The following is a 12,998-nucleotide window of genomic DNA, read 5'->3' on the forward strand; positions in this document are numbered from 1 at the left end:
AAACCAAAGTAAGAATAAGACCAACTTACTGCCTGACTCTAAGAGACTTGACCCCTAAACTCTGTCAATCACCTTAAAAATACAGTTTCATTCTGCCTCTGAGGGTAAAACACTTCAAGTGTGATTTGACCGAATGATCAGCACAGAAGTTCAACACGAACAAGTAGAACAATGTGCACGAGCCAAATCCAATTAAACCTCCTCCACCGCAACCGCAGCTCGGCGTCTCCCCGTCTGTTTGTGTGTGCGTGGGCAGACGGGACATGCGTGCCTCAGTGGCGTGAGAGTCTTACTTGGTGACTTTGAAGATGCGGAGAAGTCGCAGAGCTCGTAACACGCTGATCCCGAAGGATGTGCCTGGTTTGATGGTGGCCCACACCACCTCGAAGATACTGCCCACGATCACCTGCACATGCACAACGTACAAACGCCACACAGTCAGATCCCGTTCAGTACATTCACAGCGCTTGTTGGGCCCAATTTACACATAGTTTCAATTTCAAATCCGAGGCCCTTTGAATCATTTACTGAATCTGTGTAAGTTTATTAAACACGTTTAAGCTACAACAAAAGATCTGAGAAATTGAAGAGCTAAAACTTAAAATTAGCTACATTACTTAAATATATTGCATTGCTTTCAGAAACAAAAAGAAGAAATTTTCTAAAGATTTGGGAAATGGTTTGTCAGACTAACAAACTCCAACATGAGAGCTCTCATAAAGTGAAGCCAAAAACACCTGGATCGCCCCCTGGTGGTTGGCTGCAGTACAGCTCATAAAACCCTTCCCCCCTCATGTTAGCCAATGGGACATGGGCCAAGTTAAAATCCCAAAGTACACATCAAATAAAAATTTCCTGAAGATGGTTTTGGGCATTTCAAGTAGTTCTTATCACTCTGATGTATGTTTAAGTGTTCATTTTTCTGATAAGTTTGGTTTTATTTAGTTATTTGATGCTACAAAAAGGGGCTGAAACGTCATGACTGACAGTTTCGATACTGCGGCTCCCCCACCTGATCACTACTGCACAGACTCTGGCTCCAAATGACATCAACAAGTGCAAGATGGCAGCATTCGTACCTGTGATAGTTTGCTTTCATCTTTGCACAGTGGGAGTAAGTGGAGACTAGTTCTCTACAACTTCAGCAGCAACAACCGAACCTGAGTTAATAAAAGCTTTGAAATCACCATGAAGATTAGCTAATTTTCATTAAACACATACTCACACACACACACACACACTCACTCAGACACACACCAGTCAGAGTCTCTACCTCCATCTGCTGCCAGCTGACTGAACACAGTATTGCACGGTGTCACTTTTACATGTACTGTATGTCAGCACATAATATGAAGTAAGCTGCCGATATGCCGCTGCCGCTTTGTGAGCATGACAAATTAATGCACAGTTATTGCACATGTATTGGTGACAAACGCGACACCAAATCTGCTCATTGTTCATTTGTCGCAGGGCAACACGAGAAAAATCTATTTCTCAAATCTCTTGATTAAATGGAGTGTTGGATTTGTCATCAAAACCTGATAGTTATGAGCGTAATTAGATTTTATTTTTTTAACTCAGTTACAGTTTGTGTGTGTGTGTGTGTGTGTGCACTCACCACGCAGTCGAAGCAGTTGAATGAGGAGTGGAAGTAGGGCTGGATGCCCAGACCATACATCTTGATCAGCATCTCAGACATGAACAAACCCAGGAAGATAAACTCTGCATAGACTGGAGGGAGGAAGGAGAGAGAGAGAGAGAGGGAGAGGGAGAGGGAGAGGGAGAGAGAGAGAGAGAGAGAGGCAGGAGGGAGAGGGAGGAGGGTTGAATGGGCGACGGACGAAGGTGGAGATGAAAGAGGGTGAGGTCCCAGAGAGAGATAAAGAGCGCATCAAAAAAAAAAGGAAATACAAAGTGCAAGAGAGAGAGGGAGAAGTCAAATGAAAAGACGGAGAAAGTGAGGGAATAGAGAAAAAGAGAAAGATGGGAAAGAGAGAGAGTTATGTGAGTGCGAGTCAATAGCGGCGCGAGCCCAGCAGTGTATGACAGCGTGGTGATGAATGGACTCCATCAGCAGCCACAGCTTCATATGCTAATGACACTGGACACTGGCCAGGGCCAACGAGCTGAGAGTGAGTGTGTGTGTGTGTGTGTGTGTGTGTGTGCTCATGTCAGCAGCAGCAAATCTGCATCGAGGACTAGAACAAAGAATATGTGTAATATAATGTTTTCTATTCTGGTTGACAGTTGTTCAAAATGCAGAACGCTCACGCTGAATTTGCTGGATTTTACTGACACACTTGAAACCGTGTGTGTGTGTGTGTGTTTCTTGGCAGTGACCAAATCTTCAAGCTGCCACCCTCAGCTTTCACCAGAAGGAAGATAAACACATGAAAAAGGATTTTCTTTCGCTCGTAAAAGCGGGTCATGATGACCAGATACTGGTTAGCAACGAGAATGCATCATGTTTCTGCTGTTCAAAGGAGTTAAAATTGTAAAAATGCGTAGTTTCCATGTGTAGGAGGAAACGGTATGAGGTGTAAAAAGATGACTCAGGTTGGGACGCGGCGTGTGCGTGTGGACAGCAGCGGTGACTAAAATGGAAAGTGTTCAGAGACAACCGTGAGGAATATTGTGACTGTCGATCTGCTGGTGAATCTGGTGACTTAAAGGTAAGAAGAAGTAAATAAGAGATGGAGCCAATGTTCACTGACCGATGCATTTCTCTGCTTAGAAGAATGAAACCTGTTTCAACCTGTTTTTATAAGCTGGGGAGTTTGCATCCCAGCTGTCATTTTTGCCAGATTTGCGTGCAGTCTGGCCATTGATCCAAACTGGCAACCTTCGGTTCTGTTTTAGGGTAGAGACCAGAAACTGGCATCCCTGAGGTCAGCACAGAAGGTCCCAGGAGAACCCCCTGTAGTTTTTGTGTTTCATGTGTGTATTCACTCACACAGGAAGTCAGAGAGCAGCTCAGGCTGGTTGTAATGCACCGCGGCCACGCATATGGTGTTGAGGCCCACCAGGCAGAGCACCGTCCAATAGAAGGCCTGCGTCTTCACTATCTTGCGGATGAAGAATCGCAGGCGTCGCTCCTTCTTACTGTAACCGGAGCCCTCCTTGCCGCTCTTTATGCTGGAGCGAGCAAAACCTGCTCGGCGGAGAAAAGAGAGCGGACAGTCTGCAGTTGTGTTTCACTGAAAAGACAAAACTTTCTACCTTCTCGTGTCCATCCCTCCATTTGTCTTACCTACTGCGTCTCCCATGTTGTCCTCTCCTTCCTCTGGGTTCAGCAGCTCTGTCTTGTTGTTTTTGGTTTTGATGGTTGGCCTTCGCCTCGAGCCTGGCGTGAGAACAAAGGATTGTTTCTTCATCTGTCTGTCTCTCAAATGTTACTGTCCCGTCCTTCCCACAGTCTGTCACTCGTAGGTGTGTTGTGCTAAACACCCCACATTTACACATTTTACTGAGCTGAATTTGCTTAGTCACATTCTGTCATGCATAACAGTTAGCTTAAAGGTGTTTTGGCAGTCGAGTCGAGCTGTATCCTCAGTTATACTCAAGGACTCGAGACAGGACATGTAAATTTAAACAGTTCTTCTCATGATCCAAACTGTCACTGAATGCATAATCCTCCATGTAGCTCTGTCTTAGCATGGTGCCTTTTCCTTGTCTCAGTACACACAATCAAAAGGTGCAATATGCAAGCATATCAGCAGCGCAGAAAAGTAGCGTGTAGAGCAAATATTATCACGTCTAAGGGTTAGAGACTGTTGAGACAGACAAACCAAGAGTTTTATTTTGTTTCTGTCAAAATTGAACGATGTGCGTTTTGTGATGATTTAACGTGGCAATTAAACTTTAATTGCGTATTTTTCCACTAAATGATTAAAATAGCCGCAAAACATCCATCCATTTTCTACGCCCGCTTATCTGTCAGAGTTGCAGGGGAGCTGGAGTCTGTCCCAACGGACTACAGACGAGAGGCGGGGTACAACCTGGACTGGTCGCCAGTCAATCGCAGGGCCGACACACAAAGACAGACAGCACACGCACACACTCACACCGAGGGGCAATGTAGAGCAGCCAGTTAAACTAACGAGCATGTTTTTTGGAAGGCAGAGAACCCTGCACAGGAAGAACATGCAAACCCCACCCAGAAGGGCCCGGGATTCGAACCTCGAGGCAACAGTGCTAACCACTGCAGCTTGTGAACGTGGCCTACTTGCCGCTCGTGAACATCTTCAAGCTGAAACTATCGCCCGCATGCATACATGTTGCAGATTGCACCTTCAAAGAATAAAGAAGGTCAGTTACCATCAAAGTTCCCTGTGGCGTCGTCCTCAGCCAAAATCACCTCCTCTGCACAAATAAGAAAGGAAGGTGTCAGCAGAATGCATCAGGGTTTAGCTGGTTTTCCCACATCCAGTATGTCTGAGCATGGGAACGAGCAGTGTGAGTCAGGGTGCACTGACCTGCTTTGCAGATCCACTCCAGGTATCCGTTGAGCTCCCTCTCAATCTGCTGCTGTCGCCTCAGCTTGAGGAACTCGCTCCGGTTCTCCACTCGCTCTCTCTCTTTGGCAAATTCACTGTGAGGACAGGTTTCTTAGCTCATCTTATTTTGCTCATTTACAGCGGAACTAAACGCAGAGAAGTAGACTGTACGAAGCATACGGGGGCATATGTTGTCACGGTATGAAAAGGAGAAGCGGGACATTTTAACTATGTGAACATGTACTGCAAGCAGACACAGAGAAGAACCTACCCTGAGAGTACACCCAGCACCAGGTTGAGCATGAAGAAGGAGCCGATGATGATGAGGGGGATGTAGTATATCCAGTTCCAGGCACTGCCCTCCACATCATTACTCTGCAGGAGGAAGAACCACAGACAGACGTGTTATCGCAGAACTGTGCGTGTTCTGTCACTCTGTTCAGGACTCGTGAAACAGGACACAGAAATGCTTCATTTCACTTTCTTCTTGTGAACAGCTTTTCAGCCTTCGCCTAACGTTTAATGTTTTATGCTTGCATTGAGAGTTTCTCACTCTCCGCCATGCAGCAGAACAGCATCAACAGAACATGAATTGTGCCGCCAGCCTTCCTGCCCGAATGGATGTGCATCATCACACTTGGAAACATTGCTCCATAGTGTTACTAGTAACATGTGAGTTGAACTGTTATCTAAGCTTACACAAAACAGATCTCAATCTTAATCAAACTAACCAAGAAGGGTTAGTAAATGCCTAACCAACGCTAGCTGGCTAGATGCTAGCAGCTTTCTTTGCATGAGGGACTCGGTTTCTTAAAACTTAAACTTCAGCCTGGCCTGGATGCTGTAATTTCCCAGTTGTGGGACTAATAAAGGATTATCTTATCTTATGCAGAGATGTTGTATTTGGGTGTGGAAACATGCCACATGTGGTGTTATGTTACAGCAAGCTCTCTGGCGAGCACATCAACAAGAGCGGCTTACATCGTATCACTTCCTTCTTTCGCTAAACAAACCCAGCTGACAATCAGAGAAGTCGGGTTACTGGAGGATATCGTGTCTCTGTGACCCGTGTAACGCGTAAATGGAGCTATCAGCTGATTATTATCTGCTGCTGCCGTGTGCATGTGTTAGCTTTCATACCGCATGGCGCTGCGCGAGCAGCCCGTTCTCTATTAAACTTTCATTGGTTTCCTCCTGACTGCCTGTGTGAGAGAGGAAGTCAGCCTCCATCCATCAGAAAAGATGTTAAATATAGAGCGAGACGGACCAGAATAGAGAGAGGAAGAAAAGGAGGCGGAGAGGGAAGGAGAGTGACTCGTAAGGCAGGAAAAGGACAGATGAGAAGACGGATAAAGGGAGTCAAACAGAGTGATGAAGGGAGCAGGGGGTGGAAAATGGCTGTTGGACAAATAAATGGTGTTTTGAATCAAATCTCAAACTGCTTTATGCCTCATTTAGCTGAATGAAATCCAAGCCAATCACCAACCTCCACACTTAACCACCCCGACGAGTCCCTCAGTGTGCTAAAAACATACAGCACAAACCTAACACACATCGCAGAGGACTGAAAGAACATCAGTGAGGGCTGTGACGAGAGCTGTGCGTTACGACGACTGTGCTGAAGTGCAAAAAGGCAAAAAAGGTCGAGTTGAGACCAACAACAACACTGCTTCAGAAAGTCCTGTAGCAGAGGGCTGCAAAAAGTAAAAAAATTAAAACTCACATTCTACTGAAACGCTATGAGGCGTTTGTATGCCAAGTAAAATGAATGTAGTGTAAAGTTTTCTGAAGGGTTTCTGCTCCAGTGTGCTGCTTTTGTCAACATTGACTTCACTTGCCAATGTGACTTTATTTTTCAAATGCAGGAGCTCTGGCACAATGGACAGGGGTGGTGCCTACGACCCCTTGATGCTGTACTGCCATTAAACCACATGCTAAGTTTGGCTAACTCACATAGTAGAGCATGTCTGTCCATCCCTCCATGGTGATGCACTGGAAGACGGTGAGAACGGCGAACAGGATGTTGTCGAACTGAGTGATGCCGTAGTTTGGTCCGAGCCAGCCGCCTTTACACACTGTGCCGTTAGGACACAACCTGGACGGCAACTGTGTGCCGCATGGCAATTCATCCACCACCTCTCCTGATCAAAGACAGAGAATGAAGGAACACAACAGAAGTTGACATGTGGCAATCATGTGTTGGCTTAAACAGGAGAGCACAGGTGGCACCTGTAACACTGATGATGGCTCAGTGTCCCGTTTCCACACTGTGCCAGCATGAACAATACCTGATAATACTTCAGTGCTAAAGCAGCTAAATGGAATTCAGCCATTGTTAATTTCATCATTTACACCTATGCGTTTCTTGCTATGACTTCTGCTTGCCTTTTGGTCTTTAATGTCCAGTGAAGACACACTGTAATAATTAATGTCAGTGTTTTGTTCTTACCCGTGACTTCGTCGAAGCAGGTAGTGTGGAACTTTCCCATGTAGAACTCCAGGCCGATGATGGCGAACATGAGGATGGCGACGAACAACAGCAGGCCAATCTGCAGCAGGGGGATCATAGCCTTCATAATGGACTTAAGCACCACCTGCAGGCCTGGAGGACACAGCGCAGAAAGACAGTCAAAGGAGGAGCTTCTGCGGACTGCATTCACTAGTTGGTTACTACCAGCCATTGCACTGAAATCGTTGACGCATTTGGAGAAAGAGTGATCACACGAAGAAACACACAGAGCAACACTTACTGGGAATCCCAGACACCAGCTTCAGTGGTCGTAGCACTCTGACGGCTCGTAGCGTCCTCAGGTCGAGCTGAGACCCCACTGAGGACAAAATACTGCAGAGAGACAAGCAAGAGAGAGGGAGAGAAAACCCAGAGCTGCATCAGTTTAACAGGTCATGTCTCTCAAAATCATCAAATTTGTCACAGGCTGCACAGTTCAATTTACAGCTGCAGCACTACTGTCTGACACACAGAATCGACCAAGAACCACAGATCCATGTCTCACCAGTCAGAAAAGTAGGACAACTATGGCATAATCTGCTGATTATGACCGTTTATTAAGATTACGGGATGTGGTCAAAGGCTCCAAAACAAGGGAAGACAGTGGACCTTGGCTGTGCTTTGTCTATTTTAAATGTTGCTTTGACGGGCTTCACCAATCAGATCACGGCCCATGAAAGCGAAAAAATGTGAGTTACCACCGAAATTAAAATATGATGAAAACATGTACCTCATAACAGTCCATGAGAGTATATGATGAGGTTAAGATTAGAGCGAGAGCAATGACTGAATTGGTAGTCCAATAACAGCATGACAACTTGGCCTCAGAGTCACACCTCCTGTTCTGACAGTGCCGTATGTGTCTATGGCATGTGTGTGTGTGTGTGTGTGTGTGTGTGTGTGTGTGTGTGTGAAGCTCTGGTGTAAAGTCAGCTAGAGAAAGGTTGGAAAATTCCACGCTCTGTCTCGTATGGAGGCGAGAGGCAGGGTATGTCCAGCACGATGGGGAAGGAGGAAGTGTGGGGGCGTAGAGAGGGGATGCTCTGAGGAGAAAGAGGAGGAGGAGGAGGAGGGGGAGGAGGGGAGAGAGAGACGAAGGGGGAGGAGCACGACAAGCGGGCAGACTGACCTGGAGTCAAACATCATTACAAGACAAAACAACCAGTGATAATGCTGAATAATTTATATTTCTTTAATTAAACTTGTTAAACTACGTGCATCTGCACTTCAGTCAGAAAATATTTCTGTAAAAAACTTGCGCATGCAAATTCATGAACCTCATCCAGCAGAATATCAGTCCCATTTATTATCAACCCTCAAACGACTTTACGGCCGCGAAAGAGGTGCACCTCGCTGCTGTCACACAGACGTCTGGCAATTTGCACTTCTAGGATGCCTTTTTGTCCCAAACAAAAAGGAGAGCTAGAGCTGTCCCTCAGATCAGCCACTCCTCGTAGTGCTGCGTGATTTGTCAACTGGAAGCAAAGCAGGAAAAGATGCCACTTACAGCGAAACCCAAAGCTAACGGAAGAGAGAAAAATAAAGAAAATGAGCAAGAAGCAGACTGAAGCGACTCAGAAATGTAACAAGCACAGCACGGAAACTTAACATGAACTGAGCTAAATCTCCTACATCCTCCCTCCATCCCTCACTCTGTTCTATCCTCCCCCGTCTTCACCCCCGCCTGCTCCATCTCTCTCCAGGTCTGTTGCTAATTCCAGTAAGAGGTCATTTATTAACAGACACGGTACCGGCAGCCAAGCCCCTCATTCCCTCAATGGCTTTTTAACTGCCACGGCTAAAGGCCACGTTGGAAACTCTGGACCTCAGCAGAACAGGCAAACAGCCTCGGGTCCAGTAAAGATCCAACAGGACACACGCACAGATTAAAGCCTGACATGGTCTCTGTGCAGATGAGAGGACACAACAGGGTACATAATCACGTCTGCATGTGATGCTCAGCAGGTGTGCTTTGATTTTAAATCGACTTCATTTCATAGAAACGTTCCTGCTAAACAACATGTGCGTAGCTTTCTGCACATTTTCTTCATACACGCTGGTCTCACATTCTTCTATGCTCTAATTTTTACTCGCACAAACCATGGCTTTCATTATTTAATACATCTATAATTACTCTGATTTTTTTCTCATTATTATTTGCTTCTCCGACTGCTGCTTCCCCGCTGGGACAATTAAACCTTCAGATACTTTCAGAGAGCTGGATTTTTTGCACAGATGAGTAGGTGGATGACACAAAAGAGCAAAGGGTCCGTTCTGATATCTTGAATCTTAAATTCAGATGTTTTCTTCCCCCTCCCTCTGGCTCCGTGTCATTCCTTGTCTCTCCTTTTGCTCTCTGTTTATTTTTGTCCCGTTTCACTGCCTCTTTTCCTTTTCCTGTACATCTCGTTCGAGGGCGAATGCAGAGCTTCAGTATTCATCCGTGCGAGACGGCAACCATCCGCTCCTGCCAGACAAGCCAAACCTCCAGGATGCAGTCACCCCTGGCAACAGCTGAACCTGCCTGCAGTGCACCGAAGTGGCCAGCAGGGGGAGCAGCGACTGCTGGTCGTGATGGGGACGGAGGGGGAGGGGCATGCAGAGGCATCAGGAGAGTGGGAACCAGTGGGACAACAACATGTGAGTGTACAGGAGGAACAAGTAAAGAGTTAGACGAGAGGAAAACGAGAGGACCAAGAGGAAAAGAATGTAATGGAAAAGCACCAAACGAAGACTAAATAAGGATATGAAATGACTTCTGACGATTATGACTCCTATCATTCTGCTTTATACATCTGATTTAATATCATCATGACCTTTACTTTAGTGAGATTAGTGGGGAGGCAGCGTGACAGAATAAGAGACAGATGGAAAGCATAAACACCACCACTGAGTTCTGTCATCACGGATGGGGAAATTCAGGGTTTAAAGGTTGGTGTTAAAGGTGACTGCATGGACATCAATCCAACCTGCAAATAGTAACAATAAAACAATAAAAACTGTCAAACTGTAAAGATATAACAAGGACTTTGTGTGAATACTAAGGAAAAAACTTTCCATACAAGGGAGAGGAAAATATGTAACTTGGCAGCCATGACAGTTTTTAACAAAGATCAAACCTCATTATGCTATCACTGAAATACGATCAGAATGAGTCAAAAATGGACGACATTATGAGGCTAACGGCTCAAGTAGCTTAATTAATATCTATGGAGGTTCTCATTCATCCAGGTCATAGAATAGTTCCATTAGGCAACTGGATGTGAAGTTTTCTGGAAGACCAGATCCAAGAAGCTTCTTCAGGTCTGGAACGTCTTCCAGAGAACGTCACATCCAGTTGCCTAATGGAACTATTCTTCCTTAGCCTAATTAATGTTAGCATTAAAGGTCAGGTTGTTACAGTTTTTCTTGGACTCTCTTTGAAGCAGCTTTGCTTGCTAACGCTAAGTGACGACGTAGCCTTGTTAGCACAGTTATCCCGCTGTCTTAAATTTTCAGTTTAAACGCTAATCATTTTCTCCCACAGTTTCCCAGACATTGCTAAGCCATTCCTTTAAGCGACACCGATTCTACAAACACATGAGCGATATGTCCTTATTAGACTGTACACACTAGAGATGGAGGTCCCTGGTGAACTGCAGAGCAGGAAGGAAGAGACGGAGCATCCCACGAGAGACAGGAAGTGAGAGGAAAGAGTGAGCAGATTGAAAGAGGGTGATAATCCTGTGTGTCAAAAGTGTGAGATTCTGAGAGAGCGAGACAGACAGACAGACAGACAGGAAGACTCGAGGGAGGAACGGGGGAGAGATTTATCTGCAGAGGGAGAAGGTGTTTGGGCAGTGATGACAGAGGTTCTCACTGCTGGGAAACACCTAACAATCAACCTGTAAAATGCGCACACACACACGCACAGACACACACAGTTCAAACAGTGTGTTATAATATGCTAACGCTGCGTTCACTTTATCTGTGTTGTCATTCAAACTATCGGTTCTTCTGGAACTTTCACCAACTGCTGCAGCCACAGGAACCACGGACTGCACGACCTGACACGTTAGACGCAAGACTTTTTTCTCATCACGGTCATTTTAAAAATAACACAACTGGAACCTTGAAAATATGGAGTCTCCCCCAACGGCAACAAGAAAGCGCCCATGATGTGGATTCTACACGAGTTCACAATGCATGGGGGATTTGACCAGCTGATCCACGAGCTGAAGACGCATGAAGACTAAGCTGAACTTTTCTGAAATTAGGCCACTTCCTGCGTCTTTCTGCTCCCCGTCTCCAGAAGATGGAGCTGTTTAGATCACCCTCGTATTCCAGGTGAGTGCCATGCAACATCTGGTTGGAAATTCCATCTCGGAGGACGCCGGAAAGTGAAAACATGTGAACTGTTCTGCTGGCCTTTGCTAATTCCACCGCCCTGCTCTAAAATGATGTATGATATCATCAGTCCTCCTCTGCCCGAATCCACTTGAATGCAGTTTGAAACATTTGAAACGCCTGATTGTTTCTCTTAACAGAATCTTCGAGTTCACTGTGAGGAATAAGAAAAGAATTTCAAAATATCCACACAGAAAACTCAACAGTAAAAAAACATCTAAGAACCGCCGAGGCGCGTGATGTCACCAGTGTGATGATGATGATGATGATGATGACGACGACAATGATGATACACATCCCGGAGGTCACTCGCCACCTTCACTTCGCCTGGTCTCTCCCCGTTCATGGCATTGCCATGGCAACCAGCAGTTCCTCTCTTCGCCGAGTCTCCACGGTTACCGACCTGCTCTCATTCATAAGCGTTGCCAGGGCAACGCAGCACTGGCTCATTGATGGAATCTCGGCATTGCCGCAGCAACAGGGAAGTGAAGTGGGTCTCCTAACGATTGATTTTCAACCCGTCCAAACCCCCGCAACTCCCACACACACGTTTATCCTTACCTCACTTACCCCCTCACGCCCTGCTCTGACAGCAGCTCCTGTGCACAGTGTAAGGATACTGTAAGTGCACACAGGCGTAACTTCCCATGCATGCAGACACACACACACACACACACACACTGACCAGGCATCCTTTAACAGTGCACAAACACGGATACGCACATGAAATGGACGTCGATGTGTGCTCGCTCTGCACACGTACGCACGGGGGCAGGATGATGATGATGATGACAGTGATGAATGCGGCACAGCCCAGGTAGTATGGATGACCCACTTTCACCGCTGCTGAAGGTGTGATGAACACTGAAATTGTTGTGTTTTACGACATGAAACCCATAAACCCCACATACACACTCAAACACACAGAATCAGATATATAAGTGTCTGACTGTACAGGGGCAATTTGTAAAATCCTAAACCAGTAATTTAGCCCTGCTGTGTAACCAGGAATTGGACTCCGATTAGTGTATTTATTGTGTAAATAATGTTTAACCATTAACAGAATGATCCAAAGTGCTGCCATCAATTCACATTAACTGAACCTGAAAAACATTCATCGCTTTCCATTTAGGCTTAACTGTAACTCCGAAGGCAAAAGAGAAGATCACAAAGACGTCAGAGTTCTGGAACAACCGGCCTGATGGGCAAAACTACAAGAATAAGACTCAAGATGTGCCGTACAGGAGTGCAGAGCGACGTACCTGAGGTGTGCATTTAGGTGCTGCCAGCTCACCTGTGCTGGCACCAATTAACAGTCAACGGATAGCATTTAGTGACAGTTACACTTAAAACATATACATGATGTCATAACATGTTTTTGTGTCCAAGACCATGTGTGGACATCCGTGAGTGTGGTGTATGCAGTGCATCCAATCACAGTGTGGCTCCTTGGGCAAAAAATAGTAAAAACACACACTCACAACATGCAAGAGCCTGGGAACGGTTCCATGCCAGTGACATGTGCTGTGTGTGTGTGTGTTTTGTGGAAATAGTGTGGGAGTGCCATGTGTCAGCACAGTGTGAGCTCCTGTCCCCTTTGTGTCTCC

The 12,998-nt window shown here is 45.9% G+C and overlaps 1 protein-coding gene across 1 annotated transcript in view; it reads right to left on the minus strand.

Moving 5' to 3' along the window:
* Nucleotides 1-12,998, minus strand: part of cacna1ab (calcium channel, voltage-dependent, P/Q type, alpha 1A subunit, b) — a 144,665-nt gene that overhangs the window by 63,250 nt on the left and 68,417 nt on the right. Inside the window, exons 6-15 of the mRNA XM_046373888.1 lie at nucleotides 7,247-7,338; nucleotides 6,946-7,098; nucleotides 6,450-6,637; nucleotides 4,768-4,871; nucleotides 4,476-4,591; nucleotides 4,318-4,362; nucleotides 3,251-3,343; nucleotides 2,954-3,151; nucleotides 1,619-1,731; nucleotides 294-406 (exon numbers count right to left, since the gene is read on the minus strand). Coding sequence (XP_046229844.1) covers nucleotides 294-406; nucleotides 1,619-1,731; nucleotides 2,954-3,151; nucleotides 3,251-3,343; nucleotides 4,318-4,362; nucleotides 4,476-4,591; nucleotides 4,768-4,871; nucleotides 6,450-6,637; nucleotides 6,946-7,098; nucleotides 7,247-7,338 — 1,215 coding nt within the window. The remainder of the gene's footprint in view (nucleotides 1-293; nucleotides 407-1,618; nucleotides 1,732-2,953; nucleotides 3,152-3,250; nucleotides 3,344-4,317; nucleotides 4,363-4,475; nucleotides 4,592-4,767; nucleotides 4,872-6,449; nucleotides 6,638-6,945; nucleotides 7,099-7,246; nucleotides 7,339-12,998) is intronic.

The sequence above is a fragment of the Scatophagus argus genome, chromosome 2, assembly GCF_020382885.2.
Source record: "Scatophagus argus isolate fScaArg1 chromosome 2, fScaArg1.pri, whole genome shotgun sequence".
Taxonomy (NCBI): Eukaryota; Metazoa; Chordata; class Actinopteri; family Scatophagidae; genus Scatophagus; species Scatophagus argus.